Genomic DNA, 14160 nt, shown 5'->3' with positions numbered 1-14160 from the left:
TATTGCCACTCTCCTCCATCTCACCAAACACCGAGCATGCACCGGTTATAGAGGAGATATATTTAAATATTTACAGTGAGCTGCGAGCCGAAACGCATCACCATGGAGGCCGTCAAAGCCTTTAACAACGAGGTTTGTGTGGAACCAGTGGAAAAAAATCCCGAACAGTTCGCGTATCTGTTGTCTGACTCTGATTTTCAGAAGCTAGTTAGCTTACGTTAGCAACGGGGTAGTAAAGAGGGAGAGGAGGGTTGTATCACAGAAGGCCGCACACTATCATTACCTACTCTGTTATTCATATGTAATACACCGTCATGTGTTCAAATGTGAACAGGATATTGTTCTTACGCTACACCCCATTTGGGTGAAAATCTCTTAATATTAATTTTGGGAAGGCAAATGTTAAACGCTGCAAACTAGCTGCATGCTAGCGAAACAACGCCAGTTACGTGATAACTTGTTGTGTTAACTAATATTAAAGATGATAAAACACCTCTTCACTAACTTTTCTGTGAATTTGACATTGTATTTTGTTTATATTTGCATTTATTAAGAAGGCTATGCTTAAATGAATTATATTACACGTTCAACTGTTTTCTAAATAATACGGTTAGCTATAATGTGGCTCACTGCTAAAACAAGCACTGCTGTATAGACACAGACATCCGTTTGCTATCTATTCTCCACAAGCTACAGAAAATGTATTATTTTTCTCTGCGTTAATTTTGTGATAAGGCTAATTTGTAGATTAATCTGCAGAAGAGTACTTGGTCACATTTGGTTAATGGTAAAATATTAAGTTTTCCCCTTTTGTGACATTGTGTGTTCTCTTATGTTTCAGCTGTACACATTGACTGAGTACAAGCCACCCATCTCTAAGGCCAAGATGACTCAGATCACCAAGTCAGGAATCAAGGCCATAAAAGTAAGTATATTAATGGATGAGACAGGTAACTAATGAATAAAGCAAACTTCACTGAAGCAAATTGTTGTCCACTTATTAAATCCTACCCTTTATGTTTGCTAAGCAATCAACTTATATAGATCCAAAATTAATTCTGAAATAAAAATGACCTCTAATTTCAAGATTTAATTCTTTAAATCACATTTATTGTAGGGAATATTTTCTGTTCAGCTAGAAATAATAAAGGATTTCTTAAAAGTCCAGCTTCCAAGATTTGAAATAAAAAATAAAATATTATGTGTACTGTTAAGAATGGACCAGTTTGTGTCTTGGAATTTCTTGGTATTTTTACCCATGTGTAGTATTTAGTCGTCAAATAATATTGGTGGCTCACAGTAAGAGCTTCTTTCTATGTCAACTCATAATCATCATCAATTTTGCAAAGGACTGCTTGGATGCAATATTTAATAGAGAATCATTTTCCCCTGGGATCTATTAAGATGAAAGAACGTATTTTCATTTCCATACCTGATAGAGAGTTTGGTAACTGAGATGCTAATGCTCACATCAATTGGAGAGGACATCTATTAAACCTTTAAAACATGTTATTAATGAAAATACCAACAGAAATATTGCAGCTGTATGTTTTACTGATGTCATAATAGTCGTCCTCAAATCTGTGCTTATAGCTCCTGAAACTGTACAGAAACTGTTACAGAAAAAAAAAATACAGCTTGACAGGGCTGTTCGGGTAAGTTTCTGCAAGCATTCGCAACTTCAGCTGTAGTTTAGGTTTAGGCCTATTTTGTAGAGGTTTAAAAGAGTTTTAAAAGATTTGTTCATTTTAGACTAAACTCACTAAGAAAAACAATACTTGTATCTCACCTCAGTACTGGTTTTATGGAACATCTGTTGGATGTAGAAAAGTTCAATCTAGCTTTGACCTGCCACAGTATTTTAGAGTTGGAGTTATAGCCAATTAATAGTTCTTTGACTCTTCAAAGGCAGTAAAATAGCTATTCAACCAGGAGCTGAATTACAGGCTGCAAAATTTATATTAGGTTCAGTGTTGTCTTATTTACTTCTGTAACTCCTACTGGGTTTGGAAGCATAACTTAATGGTATTTACGTATGATAAAATTGCTATGCAACTTACACACAAAATGTACAAGTTGTGAGCATAATGCGGTAATAGTAATTGCTAAAATGTACCTGGCCAGAGATGGCTACTACGCTTTTTTATTTTTGAAGATAGTTGTGTGTTCCAGTCGTGCTACTCTGAAAGTATTACACAAGTGCTATTTTGTCTGTGAAATAAATTAGCCTGCCTAATTTTTTTTATAGATCTCTTATTGTGGTGAAAATATGATCTTACTTATCATATGAAGTTTATGCAACAATTGCCATCTTTGTCTCTTCTGTTTTTGTGGGATATTTTAAACTATTGCTTTTCGTCAATAGTTTTCTGTATACTGTCTTCAACATTGATGTGATCAATGTTATTTTTTTTGGTTTACTTGTTTTTTAATGGTTGGCTTAAGATTCTTTTGGGATGAATGTTAATTCTGGCATTTTTGGGGGAAAGTATATTTTATGCCAATAAAATCAAACTTGCACATACGGGACTGTGAAAAGTAATGGGCACCCTTACAGATTATTTCTGTTTATACCATTTCAGGTCATCGAATACATTTTAATACCAGACAAGGATAACTTGTAGCATTACAAAAAATCAGTTTTCAATACATCATTTCTTTTATCATGTATTGATAAAAGAAATCATGTATAGGAAAAATAGTTATCTAAGCCAACTTGTTTCTATGCGAATAAGTTGGTAAATCAGGATATACCTGTCGCTTAATTTATTTGGAAAGCTCCTTATTCTACTTCCTAATCCCAGCCCTGATTACTGCAAGATCTGTAGTATCAATAATAGCTTCAATAGAACCTGCCTGATAATATAAAGTAAGCTAAAAGGACTCAAAAAGCAGCAAGTCATGTGACCTAAAGAAATCTAAAAAAACTCTAAAAAAAAAAATGAATGAGAACCAATGTTCTTGACATCTGTGAATCAGACGGGAATATGCCTTGATTTGTAAATACTTACACAACTTTGTAAATCCAGGGTTTTGTGTGTGTGTGTTTTGGAACCTTCTTAATTTCTATTCCTTAAGTTATGTCAAAGATAAATCTAAACAAATGTAGCGATAGTGCAATCTGTTTTTTGTCCTATTTTTTAAAACAAGAAAAGCAAGCTTCCGAAGCGAAAAAAATATTCTTTACGGATTTGAAGAATTTTATTATTAGATCATTTTATAAAATGTAAAACATGGATTTTCAATGGAGCCTGTTTCAGTGAAAATCACATCCTTTCAGAATTTTAAGCAACAGATTATACAAATTATAATATTATACTGGTTGCAGAATGTGAATCCCATACTAATATATGTGTTTGCATGTGTCCTAGAAAGGGAGTGTTAGTGTGAACCATTTTCTAAATAACGTGAGTGGTTTGCTCCTTCTTGCTGTACTTTATATGACATGTCAAGGGAGAAAAGGAATGTTGTCACACATTACGTTTCTAAAGAGGCAGCAGACTAATGACTAGAACAGCAATACAGGCAGTTTCAATTAACTAACTCCATTGGTGTCATGTTTAGGCTGTCCTTGTGCTCATTTGTATTGAGGAAAAAAACATCTGGCTCAGCCAGTAACTTAATGCATGCAAAACGACAGAGTTTTTCTAAGCACAGCAAAACTCAGTCTGTCAGCAGCATTTTAAAGACAGGACTGAACTAACCAGGATGCAGGAGAGTCTGAACTTACCGGAAAGTTCAGAACATCCTGACTTTTTGAAGCAGAGTTCAAAGTAAATATTTGACTTGCTGAAGTAAGATCAAATACTTTTGCCAACTTGTTAATTTAAGTCATCCTGCAGCTCAATAAGTTGTTACCTATCTATACTTATTATTTTATACATTAAGCTCACGTCTTGAGCTGAAACTGGGAAATCTTTTGGAAAGTAGATCTGTCATTTCGATCTTTTTAAAATTCCTATTTGAATCATCATTTGTCTTTAATTCCTATAAAGTTTTCTTTTGGTAGTTTGTCTCTGTGGCTGGTTTCCTGGATGCTGGTCCAGTCTGTAGGCTATTGCAGAAGAAGACTGATCAGGAGTTCCTGACCCATAGCCTTATTAAATCCTAATATTAGCACTAACTGCTGAACTTATTAAAAATTAGTTTTTTTAGTTAAGTGCAGTGTTTTTTTCATTAATAAAATCTTGGAGATGCACCAATCAGTCTTTTCCTAGTTGATACCAATTTCTATATGGATCATGTGACTCCAACCTCTGGCCAATAGATTGATTGGCCAGAGGTCAATCAATCTCTATAAAAACGTGATCAAATTGTTCTTGTGGTTTGTTATTCTACATTTATTCATTTACAAACTAATTATTATTTCAGGACATCAGCCATCTACTGATCCTTACTTTCTTTGCAATCTGTAATAGCGCTTTCGCCTCTAGCAGATCTGTTGTTTTTGGTGTTCTTTTGCTCTGTGTTGCCTGTGAATAACTCCTGTTTCCCCTTCCCTCAGCAGCTCTCCCAGCTCCCCCAAAGCACTGAAAGTGAAGCAGGAGGATGGGGTGGAGAGAGTTACAAAGAGATAAGAGAGTCCCTAACCAGCTTAGGTAGGAGTATGGGTTGTTATACAAGGAGGATGATAGAAGTCTAAAATCACTTGATCTTAATTTGCTCCCACACACTAGGGGAGGCAGAGTTTGTGCTGCCGTGCGTCGGTGGATGTTGAGCTAATAATTGGTTGAAGCTGAATACAATATCTTGGATACTGTCTTCAGTAACTGTATGAAGGCAGCAGTTGTTTTGGTGTGATTAATTCAGTGGTGGGTTTTTGTTGTAAGGTCATACTGATTATGCTTGAAGCAATCATTTGCTTGTGTTAAGGCTGCTTTACAATGTCAAATTCCTGACTTTTAGGTTAATGGACATGCAGGTTGTATAGTAAACATTAAACACAGTTACCTGGCAGGTACTGCATTTATTCACTGGGCATGACAGAGCATTGTATTGAAAATATTATTAAAGTTTCTGTGTTGTAATAAATATTAGGAATGCATTTTATACATTGGTGCATGATATGCAGTGAGAATCATTATCTTCCTCTGCCATGAATCTGATGGAGGGTAGTTGTTTTTGGTGTGTATTAAAATACAACTTATTAGAAGAAAGGGAGAGGCTTTTTTGTCTTTTGGACTCTGGAACTGCTGTCTAAGTTGAGCTCAGCTTAGTATCATTTGGACTTTTGTCTCATTTGTTGATTGCTTTTTGATCAGCGGAAGTTGATCATGAAATATTCAATCAAATGCTATAAAGAGATTACCATCTGCTGCCGTTTTATTTTTAATTACGGTGTGTGCTTCAAATTATTCTTAATTTTTTGTTGTTGTAGTTGGCATTTCCTACACTAACAGGTCTAGATAAATTTTTGAATAAGTGAAACATTTTAAGTGCTTATTTCTGTTACATGTGATGATTATGGCGTCCAGCTAATGAAAAACTAATTGCAGAAAATTCCGTCATTACATAGGAGTATTAAAAAAGGAAATTTTACCCCTGAAATTCCTGTTATGGAACATATTCAAAAGTTTGGAGGGGATGTTCACAAGACATGTATTGTAGCTGGAGTAAAGATCCGTCACACATAGATGTTGAGATGTATACCTCTGTCGCAGTCTTTATCTTTAAAGCACAGCAGGACCAGAAGCTAAGTGGAAACAGGACTGGACTGTTTCTCAAAATCCTTTTTATAAAAATAAAGTTTGGATTTCATTTGGAAATCAAGGGACCAAAGCCTGGAGGAACAGAGGAAAGAGACTAAATACAAGTTACTTTCACTACAGTATAATTTTTCCACAACCATGTCATGTGCTGGTGTTGGTCCTCCTTGTTTTTATCAAGTCCATAGTCAATGCAATCACCTACCGGGACCTTCTAAATGATCACTGACCATGTTTATTAAGATGCTGATTTCAATTTTAAGCAGTATTTGTCACTCACTGCCACTGGCAAAAGTAACAATGCCTAGTTTAATCGCCATTTCCAGGGTTTCCCCCCAAAAACTTGCTAAGCCTGGTGGTCGGTGCGCCGAGGCGGTCCACCTTTAGGTCTACTTTGTTTTTGTACTAAAGATGTTAAGTAGACAGGAAATGTAAAAATATTACTGGGTAATTATATGTTATGGGAAAACATCTCCAGTGAAATGCTATTTAAATCCACAACTAGTCTTAAAGACAACTAATCAAAAAATACAATTAAAATGAATATCAATGATTTGCACTTCTGTTTAATCCAAATTAAGTCAGCGGCTCCATCAGGCCCCCAGACCTTCAGGGGCCCCCAGGCCTTCAGGGGCCTCCAGGCCCCTGAAGGTCTGTTAATAAATGTTAATATTTCAACACAGTTTACAGATATATAAATGTAACATTTATTGAGATGATCAATGCTGCTAAATTTGATTTAATGGTTTCAACATACATAAATTAAAAGATTTAAATTGGTTAACATTTAAGTTTAAGATTTTAAGGAGCTGGCAAGTTTACTTTGTAAAAGTTCAAACAACAATATTCATAGTTAAATTCTTTTGTTACCATAGCAACAATCTGATGCTTTGAGTTTGAGCTGTTTCCTCACAAATACAAATTAATAAACTGCAATTATAACTGATTGCTTTTTAGGTTGGCCAATTAAACTACTCCCTTCTCCCAGATTAAATCTAACACAGAAGCTGTTAGAGTTGCTGAGGTTTTTAGCAGCAAGAGGGGCCCATAAATCAAATTCTGCTCCAGGCCTCATACAGCCTGGACCAGCCCTGCATGAGTTAAATGTGCTGCACTACGCAGAGATGCAACAATCAGGAGATTTAATTCAATGGTGCTAATGTGACTCTAGTAGCTCTTCCATTTCGTGTCTGTTGAGCTTTTAATCAGAATCAGAGAAACTGTTGTGGTTGCTCAAGTTTGAGGGACAAGTTTTTCAGATCTCCACACAGCCGTGCACAGTAACTCTGTCTGACTAAGTGAACAAAGCATTTGATATGGTTTGGTGCACCGTTTAACCGGAAAAATAATACTTAAAATAATGTAAAATCAGCGTGATGCGTGACTATGAGGCGAGCGCAAGAGCTCCTCACCAGGCTGTACCTGCATGATGAGGTTAGCGCTGGTTCGTTAACCACTAACACACCGGCCAACCGGGACCACATAAACTTTACAGGGAAGACAGAGCCACACGTTGGGCAGCGTGTTGAGATGTAAACGCCGTACATAATTCAGTCCACAAAGATAAATCATTCTCACCACTCGGTCAGAATGATTTGACATGGCTGCAAACAGACCCGCGACTACAAGTTATTCCTGCGGTTCACATAGAGCTGCGCAACCAGAGATAACGCGGCTTGTTTTAAACTCTTATCTTGATAGAGAGTTCTCCAAAGAAAAATAATTACCCACACTGGGTTGATGTAAATATCCATACAGGTCAGTCAGCCTGTGTTCAGTTCAAGTGAAAGGAGGCGTGCGCGGGATCCGGGGGGCTAGCAAAGCATGGCGGGCCGCCAGGCTTATAATACACTGTGGGAAACGCTGCATTTCTGAGCTTGTGATTGGTTAGCTGTCTGGCCTGAACTAAACTTCCTATAAATTCTATGAAAAGGAAGAAAACAGAGCAGATGTAGATAGGATAAAGGCCTCTATCAAATAAACCTGGTCTCCCCTAACACTTCAGCAGAGACTCAGGCTGATTGCCTTCACACCACACATTATTGATGAAGCTTTTCATTCAAAATAAGGACCAACCAAATATTGAGTATCTATGTTGTACAGCACAAGGCATACTGTTTAGTTTCAAACATTGCAACTTATTTAAAATGTACATTTTCTGAGAAAACAACATTTTGGTTTTTATATTAGCTGTAAGCCACATTCATCAAAATGTACAGAAATCACTTCTTGACTTTTATTTCTCTTTGAGTAATGATTCTATATAGTACAACTTTGACTTTTTAAGTTGAATTATTGAAATAAATTAACTTTTTGTTCTTTTATTCTCTGTGCTGTGAAATTATATTTCACATTTTCTCGTGTGATGTTCTCGTGTGACAGATGTTGCAGTTATACATAAAATGAAAGTCATGCTCTTCAAAGGACACTGGACAAGAGAGATGGATCATTTTGCTAAAGCTGCACAATATCAGGAAAACATCCAGTTGTAATGCAATCACCGAATAATGACATAGTGATATCCATTACACTCAAATCATACGTCTTTTCTTCCTTTTTTTCATCACACTTTTTCTCCATTCTCTGAGCTTTAGCCTTTCACCCATTGAAAAGATACATCAATCTAGAATTTGAAGGCAGCAAAAGTTTGCCCATCCATTTTATTTTATTTCCTTGTATGGGATTTGAAACCTATTTGCTTTCCAAATCCAGATTTTTATATAAATAAATATAAATTCACATTTATATTGAGATTACTAGTGTGATTTAATATATATTGTAGCTCTAATTGGTTTTAATTCTGTAGGATTAAAATCTAAATTTAGTGTTGATTTGACGGTTATTTTCCACATAGCTGTACTTTTGTTAAAAGGGAAATTCAATTTTTGAATTGAATTTCTCTCCACAGAGAGACACGGAGCAATTAGTATCTCCCGTACAGTAGATGACAACTTCAGATAGTAAAAAGACCAGGGTGTATATCCGTCAGCTTCAAATTATATTATTACGCTTTGCTGTTTAAATGGCGTTATAAAGCAAAGTATATTATATATTTGCTTACATAAAATATTTGGATTGATATAGATTATATGTAATGAAAAGCATGTGCTGAAATACAGGATGTAGTTTAATTAATCTAATTTTGCTTTGAATGTAAATCATTACAAAACTCATGGGTATTTCTTAAAAGAGAAAATGTCAAATACAGGGAAAAATATTAGACCTTATCTGGCAACGTTGCTGTCTGATAAATATCAATGATTCAAATGTGTGATATAGCAATCACTTCAACTGCTTGAAGCATTTTTACACCATTTAATATTTAGATCAGTTTAGCATTTCTTGAAAAATGTGGTTGACATGAAATATTGTTGGTAATGGACCAACTTTTCATTGTAACAGAGCACTTCTAGGTAAATAACTGCACTATCCATAGTGACTGATGTGTGACATTTAATTTAATGTCTCAGAAAATGTTCATATTATATTTTGAAGGTGGGATAGATTAAATATGTCAGGGTCCTCCTTTTCTTCCTCCGTCTGAGTCGACTTCAGTTGTTATTCCTATTTTCCAAACCGAGCTCATTAAAGGGTCAGTCGGCTGCAGGTGTGATACTAACTGCTCACAACCTCTCAACAGCCCTTCTATAAGAGAATTATTGTCATTGTTGCGGGTGTTGAGGTGGTGGTGAGGCAGACGCTGTAGAGCCAGGTAGGATGAATAGTTGAATTTAATGAAGAAAACACAGTCCAACAACAGGCAGCACACACATTAGACGAGGACCCGACAAAGAACAGACACACAGGTGACACTAAATACACTGGGGGTAATCAGGGAACAAGAAACACCTGGGAACTAATCAAGGGGAGAACAGGACAACACGGAGACACAGAGACACCGAAAACTCGAAATTAACACACAGAAAACACAGAACACGACAATTATCTTATAAAATATTCTGAAGTTGCCCCTGAACCTTGATCTTCAGAACATAAATAACTGCAGCATTCACTCAGTTTTCTTTATCGAATGCTGCCAGATCTTCTGCTCAGACAGTAAACAAATGAAGCGACTTCCATTGCTTTTACCTCAAATGCATTTTGCTGACTTTATGTTGCTTTTCTTTACCTGGTAATAGTTCAGAAATTACCCAATATATCTCGAATATGTTTTTATATGAATTGAAGCTCATAAATGTGGTTTGTCAACTGTAAAAGACAAGCTGGTTTGAGAGATTAGACCTCTTCCTCTATATTTCTTGTTGTGAAATTCACACAAACAACATAAGCAAAACAAGTTAAAAATTTATTACATTCTCCACATCTTCCATGTTGATGTATAAAAGCACACAAAATAGGCGACAAGCGGTGAAGTTCATAGTTATTCCCTTTATGTACAGTTTACTTCTGAATACGCCAATCTCAAAGTAACTTAGTGCAGACCACAGAAGTCATCAGCTGATGTCTTCTGTTGTCTGTTGTCCTTCATTCAATGACTCAGTGTTTTAATATATTCAGGTGTTTAGGCTCCTGCACAGCAAAAGGAACCCGTTTCTTTTTTTTTATGATAGTCATTTGTGCTAAATCTCTTTAAACAGGACATTTGATGTTAGAGCTACAATATATTGGAAGTAAATAGCCATTGTGAAATCAATGTGTGCAATATTCATTTTGCAAAGGACTGTTTGGACTGCAAACATTGTTGGCTAATATATTAAATTTGTTATGAACTTGCATTTTACATGCTAATGTAATGATTAGCTAATTGGACAGAGTCTAGCAGCAACAGATGTTCATACTGGACACAAATAACATTGTCCACAATGCTACAGGTCACTGAATTTAGGAAGCACAGATGAGAAAGAGCTGAAAGAAGAAAATATATATTGTAAAGGATATCGCTATTGCTCTACTTAAAATTTACTTACAATACAAAATAGCAAGGTGTTTTATTTTCACAAACTGAAAATAAAACGCCTTCCCAACAAAGTCAACAAAGTCTTAAACCAGCCTTTGTTTGAAAAACACACACTGCAATAACCATTTTGCTCAACATATGATTATTCTGTATTTATACAATCTGTAGAAAATCAGGTGTGTTGGTTCATGAATCTGCAAAAACATTTAATATTTTGCACGAGGGTACTGTTGCATAGTTTTGCAACATGTAATTGATATGTATGGTACTGTGAGAGAACATGGTAAAAATTGCATAGCGCAGCAGTTACTGAAAGATAATGAGATATATAAAAGTTTGAATAAAGGAACTATATTTTCCAGGTTACAAAGTGATAAGATTTGTTTTTAGAAATTCAATCCAACTTAATGGGAATTACAGTATATTGTCTTTTTTAATTAGAGTGTGATTAACATTATTATTACATACCACAGAACATAAAATGTGAGCGGTGTAACAAAATTAAACAGCTGTACTTAGTTAGCATTTAGCACTATAAAGGAAAGCTGTTGCCTACTTTGAGCTGACATAAATCTTTACACTTTCATAGAAACTGTTTATTTTTAGAATTCTTTTTCATTTTCTTCTAACGTAGCGTGTCACAACCTAAAAAGAAAAATGAAACCTTATTACTACTCTATAAAAGAGGCTTGATATTTGATAGCAATTTTTTTTCTATCAACATGGAAAAAAATAAAGTGGCAGACTTTTTCCTTCTCCCCAAACTGCTCTAAAATAATTTCTAGGAGGATCTCTGGAAAAAGTTTAACTGTTTTTAACATCTTAGGAATCTCTTCTACAAATTTATTCTTTCAGTATTATATCTATTGATATATCTAAGACAAAATGTAATACAGTTCATAAGGAGTAAATTGAAGTATGATGCTACTATATTAACTAAAGTAAACTTGTTGAAACTGAAGATCAGGTTTTTCTACCCAATACAGATTTCTAGGTTTCGTTGGTCTGCCCTGTTGATTACAGTTTTGGCTTACTACAGGTTCTTTGATGAAGTCAGAAAATTATAATTCATTCTGTTGGTTCTGTGTTTAATTCATAAATGGTAGGAATGATTAGTTTTGATGCATTTAATAGGTAAGGAAAAGTAATTTTGTGTATTTTACTTGCTGGTCACTGATCAGAGCTGTCTGAGGGAAAATTTCCCTGATTCTGATCTCTGAGTGTCTTACTGATGCGTTTCTAATGTGTCCACGTATCAGTACTGACAGAAAAGGGAGACAGTTGATAGACTATCACCACAATGTAACTGAGACTGGTGCACCTTTGCACACACTGTTGGGTCTAAGCAAAGATATAAAATGTGATAAAATATGTATGATTAGGAGGAGCAATGATGCAGAATAACAGTCCTGCAGTATTTTATTAGTTTGATCTTTACAGTACGAGTTGGCTTTTGAAGATGGATCAGTCCTTGTGTGGTATTTACTGTGAGAGAACAGCTGTGGTGACTTGTTATGCAGCTGTGCAAAGTTATGTAACAACATGAGTGAATTAATATGACACAGCAGGCATTGACATGAAAATATATGAGTATCTACTAAATAGAAAATGTTATGATGTGTAGAGGGTCAGACAACTTCTGTTTTTGTTTCTACAGATATTTAAATAGCTGATATCTTCCTCTCAGTCAAACTTGTATCTCTACATCCTCTATGAAACCATGAAGTAGCCATAGTTTGATGAGGGAAGCTAATAAGTTTCTCTTCGGCTCTTGAATTTCTTTAGATTGGTGCATATGTTGCTTCTTTGCATCTTTTAGCCTACTTTATGTTGTTAACATGGTTCTATTTAGGATTTCTTTATTCTATTGGTCGGAAATCAGGTCCGGGCACAGCTAGTGAAATTGAACTAAGCTTAATCTTAGTCAGCTCATGGTTTAACAATGGCAATTGATGGACTAATAAACTTATAAATAATAGTTATTGTGAGTCTTTGCTGACTTGTTGTATGTATTACTATGAAAAGCCTGAGCAAGTTTTACAAACCTGAGTGTTACTGATCTCAATGTTGAAAACCCAACCTCTGTGATGGATATTAAATGCTCCTTTTCTAGACAAAACTCATGTCAACTGTTTGCCTTTTACAGGATGTTGAAAATGTAACAAAAACACATGCTGTTATATAAAACTCCAGAAATTATTTTGGAATTATTTTTCTGAAATGGTATTTCAGAGCTCTTTAGTTAGTTAGTTAGCAGAACAGCACTTATAAATCTTACTTAACTTAATTCTTTAACATGTTCTGTATTAACTTTTTAGCCATTTATTCCCTTAGTGGCTGAAAATATTTAGTTTTTCATATAAAAAAACTCCAGCTTTAACATTGGAGGAAATGGCGTTTTTATTTAGGTTGAGCTTTTTGTTCTGATATTTACTGGAATTCTATTGGACAAGATGCCAAACAGACATCTTCTATTGCAAATTATGTTGCATGAATATAACTTTTGTAACTTAAAACTCAGCACTAATTTTAGGACCTCTAAAAGTTCCTGAAGTCTTTTATTCAATTGTCTGAATTTAATATATTAAAAGTTGTTTTATTCTATCCTAACCCTGACCAAACTGTAATGTGCCTAATTATGAACAGCAAAAAAAGAAAAGAAAAAAAAAGACCACAAATCATAGGATGCATTAGCATAGATGATGCACTCCATGCTTGCACTGCAGCAGTTGCAGTACAGATCTCTTTCTCTCCAAATTATTCTGTTGCATGACCTTGCATGACCAGCCCAAACCTGGGGTCCAGGTTTGGGCTGGTCTTGACTTAAGTCAAGATCTAAAAAGTGTTGCACCAAAGATGGATTTTTAAAATAAAGAAAAAATAGATACAAATATTTATTATTGTCCATTTAACAGCTGGATTAATTAACACAATATAGCTGAGAATCATTGTTCAGTTCTATTGTCTTAGTGATTCTTGTGATGCTGTGAGTTTATTGAACTCCAGAACAGTGACAGAACCTATGATTCTCTTTTAATCATGCTAAGACTAAGTGTTTCAGCATGGATATTGTTGCCAGGAGCCTAGACATAGACAATTTTTTGCTACTAAAAATAAAGCATCAGACACACAGAGCTCACTTTACTGATGCACTCATTGATTTAGTTAGGTGGTAAATTTTCATAAATTTCTGGTCTAAAAAAATGGCTGTCCTTCTTTTTTTTCTATATTGTCTCCTGTAATTTAACTTTTGAATATTAGCTGCCTCATGTTTGTATTTTTACTAGGCAGTTTTTTCTTTGTGTTTGTCACAGATTAAATGCTATAATAAAAAATATCAGATTAAGTACGAAAGAAATTCTGCAGAAATTTATAACAGTCTTTTAGACTCCTCTTTAAAGTATTTCTACTGAATTCCATGATGTCTCGAAAAAAGTTATTTTTATTTTCGCTAAAATTTATACTTTAGAGGGCATAAAATTATCTTACATTATGTACTACCAGTTGTTTCATCACTGGAAACTGCATTTATGGAAG

The 14160-nt window shown here is 34.9% G+C and overlaps 1 protein-coding gene across 1 annotated transcript in view; it reads left to right on the top strand.

The window, feature by feature from the left end:
* The window catches only part of scaf8 (SR-related CTD associated factor 8), a 29183-nt gene continuing 15023 nt past the window's right edge, over positions 1-14160 (top strand). Inside the window, exons 1-2 of the mRNA XM_023352486.1 lie at positions 1-132; positions 842-925. Of these exons, the coding sequence (XP_023208254.1) occupies positions 103-132; positions 842-925 (114 nt within the window). The 5' untranslated portion in view covers positions 1-102. The remainder of the gene's footprint in view (positions 133-841; positions 926-14160) is intronic.

This window comes from Xiphophorus maculatus, chromosome 19, assembly GCF_002775205.1.
Source record: "Xiphophorus maculatus strain JP 163 A chromosome 19, X_maculatus-5.0-male, whole genome shotgun sequence".
NCBI lineage: Eukaryota > Metazoa > Chordata > Actinopteri > Cyprinodontiformes > Poeciliidae > Xiphophorus > Xiphophorus maculatus.
The sequence above is the reverse complement of the archived record's forward strand: the minus strand, read 5'-3'. Positions and strand labels throughout refer to the sequence as shown.